The 12260-nt window shown below is 53.1% G+C and overlaps 2 protein-coding genes across 8 annotated transcripts in view; one reads left to right on the forward strand and one right to left on the reverse strand.

Moving 5' to 3' along the window:
- The first annotated feature begins 3551 nt into the window (after positions 1-3551).
- PEBP1 (phosphatidylethanolamine binding protein 1) lies at positions 3552-6117 on the forward strand. Its single transcript, XM_082774477.1, has 4 exons — positions 3552-3735; positions 4011-4120; positions 4715-4815; positions 5252-6117. Exons 1-4 carry the CDS (start codon positions 3601-3603, stop codon positions 5467-5469), a joined length of 564 nt encoding a protein of 187 aa, XP_082630603.1. The 5' UTR covers positions 3552-3600; the 3' UTR covers positions 5470-6117.
- TAOK3 (TAO kinase 3) overlaps positions 5897-12260 on the reverse strand; it is an 83320-nt gene continuing 76956 nt past the window's right edge. For all 7 annotated transcript variants that reach the window (XM_082774476.1, XM_082774470.1, XM_082774471.1 and 4 more), the window contains 4 exons: positions 10245-10484; positions 9040-9252; positions 8759-8941; positions 5897-8636 (listed from right to left, as the gene is read on the reverse strand). In XM_082774476.1, coding sequence (XP_082630602.1) covers positions 8475-8636; positions 8759-8941; positions 9040-9252; positions 10245-10484 — 798 coding nt within the window. In that variant the 3' untranslated portion in view covers positions 5897-8474. The remainder of the gene's footprint in view (positions 8637-8758; positions 8942-9039; positions 9253-10244; positions 10485-12260) is intronic.

Consider the following 12260-nt stretch of genomic DNA (forward strand, 5'->3'; position numbering starts at 1 on the left):
GCCCGCCTGCCCCCTCCCGCCATTTTGAGCCCCCCCCCCGCGACCCCTCCCGCCATTTTGGGCACCCCCGGCCCCCTCAGCCCATTTCCCCGTCCCACAGTGAAACGAGCTGCTGGGCTTTTTTTTTCTCATAGAATCCTAAATATCGTAAAAGACCTTCAAGTTCATCTAGTCCAACCACCCCCCTACCACGAATGTCACCCGCTAACCCATGTCCCCAAGCACCACGTCCAACCTCTCCCTGAACACCCCCAGGGACGGTGACGCCACCACCTCCCTGGGCAACCCATCCCAACGCCTGACTGCTGTTTCTGAGAAGAAATGTCTCAATTATTTCTCTTAATTATTTATCAGTTTTTTTGTAAGAGTGCTTTGCAGCAACAGGTGACTCCCCCAGCTGAAAGAAGGGGCTAGGAGCCACCGGGGGCCCTGGGCAAGAGCAGCAGTGAGCATCTGCTGTGAGAGGACATCAGCTTGGGCACGGGCTGTGTGGTGCTTCGGCAGCAGCGGGCAATGCCCTGAATTCATACTTGGTAAAGGAAAAAATGCAATGATTGTATGGATAAATCAAGACTTCTTGTCAAGGTATCCTTGGAAGAAAGGGAACACAGGCAGTGGAAATCAAACCAATGCATAACGCAGCATAACACCGGCAAATTCAGATGTGGTGAAGGCAGGTGCGGCTGTGGGGCACTCCAATGGACTTGCCCCAGTGTATTCCAAGGCTGACTGTTGTCTTCTATTTGCTGTGGTTCCTGTACAGGCAGGACTTCACCTGAAATTGAAAGCTTTCGTCATGATCAGCAGGTGAAACAGCCTGTGTGAAGTCAAAGTGAGGTGCTGAAGTAGCCAGTATTTTGCCAGTGTTTTTTAGGGGGGTGTCACATAGTGAGCTCAGGTGCAGTCCAGGGATCAATACCAAGAGCATTCAGTGCTATGAGAATGGTGTTTCCAGAAACCAAAACAGGACACCTAACTGATGCCTGAAAGTGAGACCCCACACACCCAGAGCATGCTCTAGCACCTTCTGTAACGCAACCACTTAAGAAACATCCCAAAAGAAGTGAGGCTGTGAAAAACAGTGCTAAAGGACTATGAAGTATACCAAAAACTGTATGATTTGGGGGTAAAAAAAATATGATTTGGGGAAAATAATAGCTCAAACCAGAGCTGTGCAGGAAAGGAGGATAGCAGACAGCAGTGCAGACTGGAAGGAGGCAGCAGATGGAACAGGTAAAAGATGAGTTTCTCCACAGCTGGAGAGATCCAATGGAAACAGAAGCTGCAGGGAACAAGGAAAGAGAAAGGTACAAATATTTTCAGTTTCTTTAAAGCTGACCCTTGGATTCCTATAGTTGAGTGCAACAATGCACAGCAAACATGCTGCTAAACTCCAGCAGCAGATGTGTTAGAAGAAATAGTCCCTAGGAACAGGAGGAAGCACCTGCCTGTTTCTCCACCCTGTGGCTGCAGATTTGAAAGGCTTAAATAATAAAATAAAAGCTAAAATGCCACTTGCTAGAGCTGAGAGTTTCCTGGGAGAACCTGTCAGTACCACCTTTGTCCTTCTTGCAGCAGTGGTGTTTTGGGTGGGCCCTGGAGGCTCTGCTCAGCTGCCTCCTGTTATAAGTTGCCCCCTTAATTAATTTTCAGAGAGCATTGCATTAATAATAGAAAGGAATTTATTGAGTAAGCAACAGCAAGCAAAACAGCGCTGGGCGGCCGGGGAGTCTCGGCTCCACCAACGGCGCGCACCTCACCCCCGCCAGGGTCCCTTTTTATATCTTGGTAATTCTGGGATTACGCAGCACATCCTGGTATATTCTGCGACTGCGCGCACTGTTGCTAGGGGGTCGTCTCTGTCCCTCTGGTGGTCGTGAAGATGAAGGCCGTAGTCTTCCTCCGCGTTGTGGTTCAACTTCTTTTTTTTATTTGGTCATGTTGGCCCAGCGTGAGACAGGAATGCAGGATGTTGATACACTAGTTTAGCAACTTATCAGGAGATGGTTACATGAACTTTGCAGCAGTGTCTTTGAACAAAAGAGGCAACTGAGATGCAGAAGGAGAGAAGGGGAGGGGGTTCTCTTTTTTGTTACATTAAGCAAAAGAATTTTCATAGTGTCTAGCAAAGCATTATACAGCTCCTTACTTCAGCAGGGAGTTTTCACAACTCCCGTTCCTCAAACAGAACTCCTTGTTTTTATAATACAAAAGACAATGAACAAACATTTATTGTGTATTACACCTCCCCTGTCAGGGCAGGAGTGGGAATAACTCCTTGCCCACCGCCCTTCAGCACAGGGCAGCTGCCGACCCAAAACAGCGAGTATCTGGGGCACACAGAGAATGATCCTAGCAACCACCTTCTCTTTCTCATCTTGTCCTGACAGGCAGGAAAGGATATGGGGATTCTTAGTAGGTCACTTAATTAACAAAGCAAATGAGGAGAGAGGAATGAGGCTCAGATAGCTCCATTGTGCTCAGCAGACCAAGGCAGGTGGTATGTGTCCTCACACAGGAGACTGATCCCGAGTGTACATGGATTAGACTGACCCTGCTGCTCTGTGCCTGCAGAGGAGCTGGGAGCGGGTGTCATTGAAGAGGATTCCTTGTTAAACCAGGGAGGATTTCCAGCATGTATGGCAGCTGAAAACCTACACCTTGAATACAAGGGCTCTGGGCTGATGCCAAAGAAGAGGATGGCCAGAGGCACACATTTCTATAGGGAAGCATGCGGTCAGTGCCCACGTGCAAAAAGGGAGCCTCCTGCTGCCAGTGGGGGACAAACCTTCCTGTGCCAGGACAGAGACCTCAGCAGGCAGCAGCATGCAAAGATCGAGCCCTGAAGTGCTCCAGGGCAGGCCAGGGCCAAGGTGGGCTGGGAAGAGTGATGCTTTGGAGTTTGATCTGTCTGATGCTCCTGCCCCAACTCAACCCACGTTGTCTCCAGCTGAAACCAGTCTGCTCCATGCAGCCCTGTGGGCTCCTTTGGAAACAGATGTGAGCCAGGCTGGGAGGACGTGCCCTGCAGCTCAGCCCCAACTGCTTTTTTATACCCAAAGCCCCCTCCTCTGACTCCGTTGCCCACTCCAAAATATGAAATACAACAGCAGACACAGTGAGGCCGTTGCTCCTGGGAGAGAGCAGAGGAAGATGTCTCTGAGGCGTGTTCAGCCACCAGCCCTATGAGCACACTAATGCGTTTTGGGGCCGAGGCCATAAAGCACTCTGCCAAACTGCCAGGTCTCAGCCCCAGCCCACGCTCACAGCCCGGCCTGGGGCACCTTGTGCACGCAGGGATCGCCTCCCTGGATCGTGGTTTACAAAGGGAACGGGGGCAGGGGACGGGCCCCGAGCCCTGCCTCACACGGGCAGCCCCCGCCAGGCGCTGCGGCTGCCGCCGGCCTCGAACCCGCGGCCCCTCGGTCCTCGGAGGGGAGGGGGGGAGCGCCCAGCCAGCGGGGGGCGGGACCACGGCGCAGGTTTCCTCCAATGGGAGCGGGGGGCGGGCCGAGGGGCGGCGCTGATTGCGCGGCGCGGCTGTCAGTCACTCGGTCAGGCAGGCAGTCTCCTCAGCGCAGCGACGAGGAGGGGGCGGCCATGGCGGTGGACCTGGGGCTGTGGAGCGGGCCGCTGAGCCTCACCGAGGTGGAGCAGAAACCCGCGCAGCCCCTGCGGGTCAAGTACGGCTCGGTGGAGATCGACGAGCTGGGCAAGGTGCTGACGCCCACCCAGGTGAGCGGGGGAGGCCCCCAGGGGGTGTGTGCGTGAGGGGGGGGTGTGCGCCTGCTCCCCCTGAGGGAGCCACAAAATGGCGGCGCGGCCCCTCCAGGGGAGCAGCGGCCGCGGCCCGCCCTGGCTGGCGGCGGGGGACGCCTGGCTTTGAAGGCTTTGGCAGCAGCCGTGGGTGCCGAGCGGCCTTGAACGTTCAGGATCGAGCGTGGCTGGTCACGCCTGGCCGCCGTGCGCGGCGCTGCCGGCTGCTCCCGCTGACGCTGTCGTCGCTGCAGGTGCAGCACCGCCCCACCAGCATCGAGTGGGATGGCTGCGACCCCCAGAAGCTCTACACGCTGGTTCTCACGGACCCCGATGCGCCCAGTAGGAAGGACCCGAAGTTCAGGTAATGGGGGTGGCCCTCTTGGATTGAGCAGAGGCTCAGGAGGAGGTGGGGAGTGTGATCTAGGTTGTGGCAGTGGGGCTGGGGATAAGAAATGGCCCTGGATAGGATCAGAGCCCTTGCATCTCTCCTTGAGACAAGGACAGCATGGTGAAGAGGCGCTGCTTTTGCCAGGGTTATTTGGAGGTCTCCTGTACCTTGGAGAAGCGCAGCATTTGCAGCTCACTAACGTGAGCCATGTGTGAGTTGGAACTAGGTCTTTTCGTGCCAGCAGTAAAATATTAAAGCAGGGACCAGCTCACTTTTGCTACATCAGGCCACTTGGAATCACATGCAGTGCTTGCTCTTACAGGGTGAGACTGTGGGCGTGGTGGAGCCGCCGGGCAGGATGGCAGCTGCCTGCTGGGCTCTGCATCCCAAAGGAGGCAGTTTGTGCTGTGGGCCTGACACCTTTGGGTCTGACCAACTAGGAGCAGCAGTGGTTGGCTTCAGTCACCTACTCTGACAACTTTGGGGGAAAACAGCTGCTCAGAGCAAGGAAGGGTCTTACCCGAGGGCTGTGACGCGGCCTGACTGCTTCTTGCTGTCTCCTGTCAGGGAATGGCATCACTTCCTGGTGACCAACATGAAAGGCAACGACGTGGGGAGCGGGACTGTGCTGTCAGATTACGTCGGGTCAGGACCCCCCAAAGGAACAGGTCAGTACCCGGCTGCAGTTAGGGGGAGCTGAGCCTGGCCGTGCTGTGAGTGAGCAGACGCAGTGCTCGGGGCACAGCCTGTGGCTACACAAACCTTGTGTGGTGCCGCAGGGGCAGCCCCAGGGGGCCTGCGTGTAGCCAGCCTTAATCACGGTGCCCCTTGGACATCGGGCCATGGATCCGTGCCCTTCTGCCTGAATTCAGTAGCTGGGGCAGGGGGAGCGCAGCTTAGGGACAACGTGAGTCCTTCACACACCTCTTGTACATCTTTAAGCTCCTTTAGCTCACACTTATCCTGAGAACAATGGCAGCAGCTGCCAGCGTGCCCCAGGTGGACGCGGGCTTGTTCCCCGAGCAGCTGGGGTCGCTTCAAAGCCACCCTTAAACCCCAGAACTGCAAGTGAGGTGTGCTTGTCGTGCTGTCTCCTCCCCGCAGGGCTGCACCGGTACGTGTGGCTGGTGTACGAGCAGCCGAAGCAGCTGAAGTGCGACGAGCCCATCCTGTCCAATCGCTCCGGCGACAAGCGAGGGAAGTTCAAGGTGGCGGCTTTCCGCAGCAAGTACAACCTGGGGGTGCCGGTGGCTGGCACCTGCTACCAGGCGGAGTGGGACGACTACGTGCCGAAGCTCTACGAGCAGCTGTCCGGGAAGTAGGGAGCAGGCACCGCACGAGCACCGCGTGGCACCCCCGACCCCCCAGAGCCCGCTCGAAGCACCTCGCTGTCGTTCTGTTTGCCTGTGAGTTGAACCTGGCTGCTCCCGCACTGACCTGAGCTGAGCCATGACCTCGCTGCCGTCCACGAGCTGAATCCGCCTTGGTGTTAGCACGGTCCGGACTTGTGCTGTGCTCGTTGCTGTAGGCGCAGCCTGTAGCTAGCCCAAAAAGCTTCCGAAAAGGCAAGGGGCAGCCCCTCCGGGCCGACCTGCTCAGGGGAAGTCAAACCCTGTGAACCGCTGCCACTCGGAGCGGCCCCGCTGTGCTGATGGCGCTGCTGTGGGTGCAGAACCACTTCTGGTTGCTGCTGGCTGCGCAGCCGTCCCCTTCCAGGAGGGGAGAAGGCAGCAGGCAGAGGGAAGCTGCTTGTTTTTTTTTTTTTTCTCCCTCAAGTATTTGCCAATGAGGTGAACCACTGAAGTCATTACTTTAAAGATAACGAGTAGAACGAGGCGGGGAAGCTGCTTACCTTCTGATTCTCTGTTCTCTTCTGATCTCTGTAGCCCCTCGAAGCAGAGCGGCTTTGTTTTGTCCGTGTTCTGTTGTGACCAATGCGTGCTCACGGTGCAATTAAACACTTACCCAGGCGGGCGGTGTGCTTGTGTCCTTGGGGAGCAGGGGAGTGCTGGCAGCTCGGCGTGGTGCCCTTCCTTCCCCTGTTCCTTCCCCTCCCGGCACGGAGGTGAGGCTGGAGCCCTGCGAGGGGAGCTCCACATGGGCAGTGCTGCCTGAAACACACACATCGAGCCTAGAAGATAAAATGCTGATGTTTTAGGAACGGAGCTCAAGGCAGGCACGTTCCTTATAGCCAGGACAGGGTCACTTACCCCCGAACACCTCCACCACTAAACCCTTTGCATTCCTTGCTGCTCCTGGGGCAGCGCTTGCTCACGGGGTCCCCGTTTAATCTCAGCTGTCACCTCCTGTGCTGGGCACCGCCACTTGGCACCTGGGGGCGCTCCCCTTCCCCACCGGGCTGCCGTTGTGCTGCTCCTGCAGCCTGGAGGGGGCGAGGCCCGGCGGGGCGTCCTCAGCACTCAGAAAATGAAGCACAGCTCACGGCTGTCTTCAAAGGATGTAAAGAAATGAAGCGAGTGTGATTCTGCTTCACAGCACTGGAAGCCTTCCCCTTCTTTTAACTTCTTTTCTCAAAGGTACTGTTTTTTGAGGAGTGTGTAAAACACATTACAAACCTCAAAATGCTGCAGCAATGCCCCGTAAATATCAGGTACCTTGTACTTCTAAAGACATGAGCACGCCTCGGGTGAGTGGAGGCTGCAGGTACGCATGCAGCTGTGCTACGCCACCAGCACACCCCTGGGATAGCTCCTATGCACAGGGCCAGCAAAGAAAAAAGTGAGCGACAGCTCTTGAAGGAAACACCCCAAATAAAGACCAAGATCCACAAAACACCCAGGTGGAGAGGAGGTGCCCCAACACCTGCATTACCTGGTGCTTGGTGAGGGCTGGTTCACAGCCCGGGACTTCTCAGGCTGGAAGAAAGGCAAAAAAGCTGAGAGCAGAAGCCGTGAGTTGGCACAAACACCTCCCCTGCCCCAATAAACGGCTTTGGGGCAGCCCAGGAGCTCCCCCACCAGCGGTTCCTGCGGCAGCTTCCCCGCAGGGGCAGCCCCGGAGCCCTTCCCGCAATGAGACAGCAAGGCGTTGTGATGAACACTTTTATTTACAAATATAATTAAAAGCTCTGACAGTTATTCATGCTCTTCCTTTGAACCTGAAAAATGTTTTTTTGTTCTTTTGTTGTTTTTTCTTTTTTTTTTAAAGTGCATGCAAAAGAAGTAAAGCCTTTTTTTTTTAATCTTTTTATTGTAAGAAAATACACAGTTTGAAAGTGTGAATAATGCAATATTTATGACCGAGATCATGGGGTTGGGGGTGGACTCGGGGGAGGAACAAAAGAAACAACAAAAAAAAAGAAAAGAAAGGGCTCAGGATGATCTGACAGACAGTGTTGAACTCCAAGTACTGAACCGGAAAGTGGGCGGGGTGGCAGGGAGCAGGAGGGAAGGGGGGAAAGAAGTAAAAAAATTTTTGATCAGAGAAACAGTTAAAATACAATATGAAAATAAGTAAAAGCTCTCCTTAAATTCCTTCTATACACAAAATACACGATTTGACAAAGCCCAATTTGTGCTACTGGGATCCTGTGGGCTCATTTAAGTGTATTCACATTCTCTGCGACAGCAGAAAATGATTATGATACAATCAAGAATATGCCGAGGACCGAGGTCTAATCCCCGCCTCGCCTGGCATGGTTCTTCTAAAAATCACCAGATCTTTGCCCCGCCCCTCCCCACCCCCAAAAAAGTAATAATATGTCACCACTGATATGTACATCACGATTAAGTTTTTTTTTTCTGTAAAATGTATCAAATTTCTCAATCTTTAATAAAATTTTTTTATTATTTAATTATTCCTGATGAATAAATACCAAAAAAATAAAAATAAAATAAAATAATGCAGCAGCTAGTTAAGGTAAGGCTGCGGATTTAGTCTCTCTCCCCCTGGGTTTGTATATAGCATTTGAGGATTTTTTTTTTGCTTTGTACTTTCGTAGATTGGTGGTAAAAATGAGTGATTGCTCAAAAGCAACATACATCCACTTTTTTTTTTTTTTCCATTAAAATTGTCTCCAAAGTTTTCACTGAAACATTTTTAATCATTGCACAGAGACATCAATACTGTGACATACTATGGAAAAGACCGCCAGGAGCTGTCCTGCACCGGGACTTGACACAGGGGGAAAGGGGGCCCCTGATGGAGTAAGAATATACAGGCACTAGTCCGACACGATGTCAGTAAGAGAGACAGAAAGAGAGAGAGCACGCCCGTTAACATGGGGAATGTTGGTTTTGCAAGTTTCGTCATTATTTTGTTTGCTTTTTATCTTTTTGTTGTTGCTAAATGGCAAAGAAATTTAATCTCATCTATAGTCCTCCTTGGGATATTCTAATGTGACCAAATTCCCAAAGCCCATTCGCAAGCTCTCCATGTCAAACGTTTCAATCTCTCGCTCCTGCCTTTCCAACAGAAACTTTATCCTCTCGCTGCGTTCCTTCTGGAGGGCGGCTAGCTCCTCTTCGATCTGCAAGAAGCACAGGCAGCAGCCCCTCAGGGCACGGCGCGGCAGCTCCCGGCCGGGCGCCGACCCCACGCGAGAGGGGTACGTGCTGACAGGAACCCCCTGGCAGCCCCCCCGGTGCCTACCTTTTGCTCCAGATGTGCTCTGCGCAGCGACACCCGTTGCTCCAGCTTCTGGAGTTCTCTTTCATGCTGTGCTTCTGTCTGCATCTTAATTTTGCTCTGGTACGCGTTGAGGAGCTCCATCTCCTGCTGGAGCTGCAGTCTCAGGGCTTGGCATTCCGCTTCTTGAGCCTCGTCCAGCCGGAGCTGTAAGGGGGAAGAACACCGCGTACTGCACGGACTGACGGCCCGACTGCCCCCACGCCGCCGGCCCGGGGGCAGGAGGAGCCTCACGCTGCACCTACCGCCTGCGAGGCCATCATCTCGTTGATGCTCTGCTCGTACTGCTCTGCCAGGATGGCGAGCTTCCTCGTCTGCTCGTCCTTCAGGCTCTTCAAAATTGTCTTGTGCTCACTCTTTGGAGTTACTTCCAGCTGGTGATTCTTCAGTGCTTTGTACTGCTTAGTTTGCACTTTGCACGTGTCCTGGAACTGCTTTTTGATCTGCATTTCCATGGCCTGCCAAAGAAGGAACGATGTGAAGAGCACGAAGGGCTTTGGGAACGGGGAGGTTGTAGCGCACCCGAAAGGAGAGCCACAGCTGCCCGTGCTCTGCGCCACCTCCTGCCTCTGCACCCGGCCGGGAGCTGCTCCATGCACGCAGCGACCTAACGAGCAGCGCCAGCTCCAGCCCCTGTTGGGGTGCTGCTGACCGCGGGCCTGGGCCAGCAGCAGGACCGACGAAACCCTCCTTAGCTATTTCCACCTTCTGCCACTGCTTCCTGCAGCTCGCCCAGCCCATCGCCTTGCCACCTGCCTCCCAAAACGCAGGGCGGCCTTGCTCTTAAAGGCCTCCCGTTCTCATACCCAGAAACGCCTCCACCAGCTGCCTCCCTCACCACAACCACACTACGTGGAGACAGCAGAGCTGGCAGCTAGTGAGAGTGGGACCAGATGGATAAAAGCACTCTGCTGCCTTTTTTTTTTTTTTAGGGCATCCTGAGGAGGAGCAGTGATCTCCCAGGGCAGCTCAGAGGTTTCTAACCAACCCGCGGCTGGACTAGGACAGAGCACTGCTCAGCACGCCCAGGTTCTCTCCCTCCGTAACCTTTGAAAGTGAGGAAGCATCAGCCAGCCCCTTCCCACATCGAGGTCTGTAGGCTGACACGAGCAAGGGCATGCAGACAGCACGGCTCATCCATCAGAAGCAAGTTCTGTCACGCTGGGTTAAGGACTAGCCTGGTTTTACCCAGCAGCCTCAATCAGCACAGCACTTAAAAAAAAATAAAATAAAATCCTCGTTGAGCTCATTGCTACAGTGGCTTGCAACTTCCTTACACCAACCAGCTCTGAGCAAAGGAAAGCGACGCAGAGGAGAGCTCGGAGAGCTGGTGGAGAACGCTGGCTCCGCAGTGTGGGTGCTGTGAGAGGAGCAGCAGGGGCACAGCCTGCCCGCACAGCAAGCACGGCGGGACAGAGGGTGGAAGAGGAGGAAGGAAAGCTTCCAGCACCTTCAGGTTCTTTGGTTGCTGCCGGAGCTCCATGAAATGCTTCCTGTGCAGCTCCCGCTCTCGCCGCTTGTTGTATTCCAGCTGGTTCTCGAGCTCAGTCTGGTGCTGCAGCCGGATCAGGTCCATTCGCAGCTTCTGCAGCGTGTGCAGCTGCCTGTACTCCAGCTCGCGCGTCGACTCATCGTGCCGGATCAGCATGGCGTGCTCCATTTCTTTCTGGGTCCGCTTCTTGTTTAACTCCTGCACAAGAGGACAGCAGAGCACAAGACAGAAGTTGAATTTGCAAGGCCGGGTGCCCTAATTGCTCCTTTAGACAGCTTCTATGACTTTCACATGCCACAGAAAAACCCGAAACCAGCAGCACGATGGGAATGGTGACAAAGCAGCCACCCAGCACCCCTGTTACTGCTCCTCTGCCAGCTCCCAGGTCCCCTGGTGAGTCTCCAGCAGGTGGCACTGGGGCCACATGAGAGCCGCCTGCATCTGCTGAGAGCCCTGAGGTTTTTAATTCATCCCTGGGTGCTCCAAGCTGGGGTGACTGACAGCAATGTGCAGAATTAGGTATTTTCTGTTTTAAATTTAAATCTCTGCTAGACAGAGATATGAAGCTTCTTATTCATCACTAATACTAGAATGGCCAAAGCGGGGGAGAAAGCTCCAACATAGATTTGTTTTTTCTTACCCAGTCCGCCACCACACACAAGTAATTTATGGCCCCAGGTGCAGCATCTTTTTGTAAAATTAAAATATATTCCAAGTTTCATGCTACTTCACAACATGTACGTAACTGTTCCTCCACACAGAGCCCTACAGTCTAGGGAAACCTTCACCACGTTGCAGACCAAGGAAGGGGATGATGAGTGATTCTCTCCCTGATTGCTGCTTTTATTTCTGTCTCGGGGTAGTGCCAACAACCTGTAGAGCCTGGAGCTGAATCCAGCTCAGCTGAGCAGTGATTACAGCTGCACCTCTCACTGGCGATGTGGTGACCTTCACAGATGGTCTGCTGGTCTGCCTCTGCCTCAGCTCTCAGCCTACAAACCCATCACCGCGCTTCATGCGAGGCTCCGGCACAGCAGGGGCCGCTTTGCGCTACGTACACATCCAGTGCCCAGCACAGGGAGTGCCCCGTGTTGGCTCAGCCTAACAAATTTTTGCAGTCAAAGCAAGAAATCTCATTAGGAATTCGGAGTTGTTGCTTCATGCTGTAATCCTGTTGTACTGCTCAACGTCAGCACCTGCAAACAGGTCCTCCAAATCTGCTCTAACCCCTGTGAAGGCACTGCACGTGTTCGTGTTTAAGCCAAGGCTGCACCCTTGACAGACAAAATAAAAAATGAGATCTACTGATATGCTGAAATCCTTCCCTGTGACACTTGTGCCTTACACTTCGGACAGGCCAACCAGCTGCTGTGGGGCCCATTCCACCCCTGATTTCAGTTCAGGGAGAGCAAACAGGCACTCTACTTCTCACAAACACTTTTCCATTTGTACAAGAAAACCTCTTGGTGACTTGAAACATCAAGAAAAAAAACATTTTAAAGGTGTTATTTACTTCAGGTACCTTATCCAGTGAATATGAACTAATGAGTAAGGGCATGATTTTCAGGAAATAAACAACACTTACATCATTCGGAGAAGTAAGTCTCCTTAGAGCTTAAATGCAAGAACTCAGAGGAGTGTTTCCTGGTTAAAATACACTCAAACAGCATACTAGGTAACTGAATTCTGTTCTCACCCTTGCCACACAGCTTACACACAGTGCTAAGTGTGCCCAAATCTGATTTTTCACACAGTCATTAATTTTTGGGGTGTGATTCGCTAAGCAGCTGAGCAGCCCCAGGCACATCCAAAGTCAACAGCAGCAAAGCTCTGCATAGGTAAAATACTGGGCAGCAGTTAGTATGGTGGAATAGTCTGGTAACAGACTAAATAAATGATTATTAGAATTTTTTGACCACTCGTTCACTCTCAGCCGTTACTAAAATACCTTCCCCTTCTCATAGTCCTTGTCCA

The sequence above is a fragment of the Aythya marila genome (genome assembly GCF_965140915.1).
Source record: "Aythya marila genome assembly, chromosome: 17".
NCBI classification, from domain to species: domain Eukaryota; kingdom Metazoa; phylum Chordata; class Aves; order Anseriformes; family Anatidae; genus Aythya; species Aythya marila.

Coding starts and splice junctions, on each gene's coding strand:
- PEBP1 (XM_082774477.1), top strand. CDS start 3,601: ATGGCGGTGGACCTGGGGCTGTGGAGCGGGCCGCTGAGCCTCACCGAG. Junction 3,736..4,010: donor AGGTGCTGACGCCCACCCAG/GTGAGCGGGGGA, acceptor TCGTCGCTGCAG/GTGCAGCACCGCCCCACCAG. Junction 4,121..4,714: donor AGGAAGGACCCGAAGTTCAG/GTAATGGGGGTG, acceptor GTCTCCTGTCAG/GGAATGGCATCACTTCCTGG.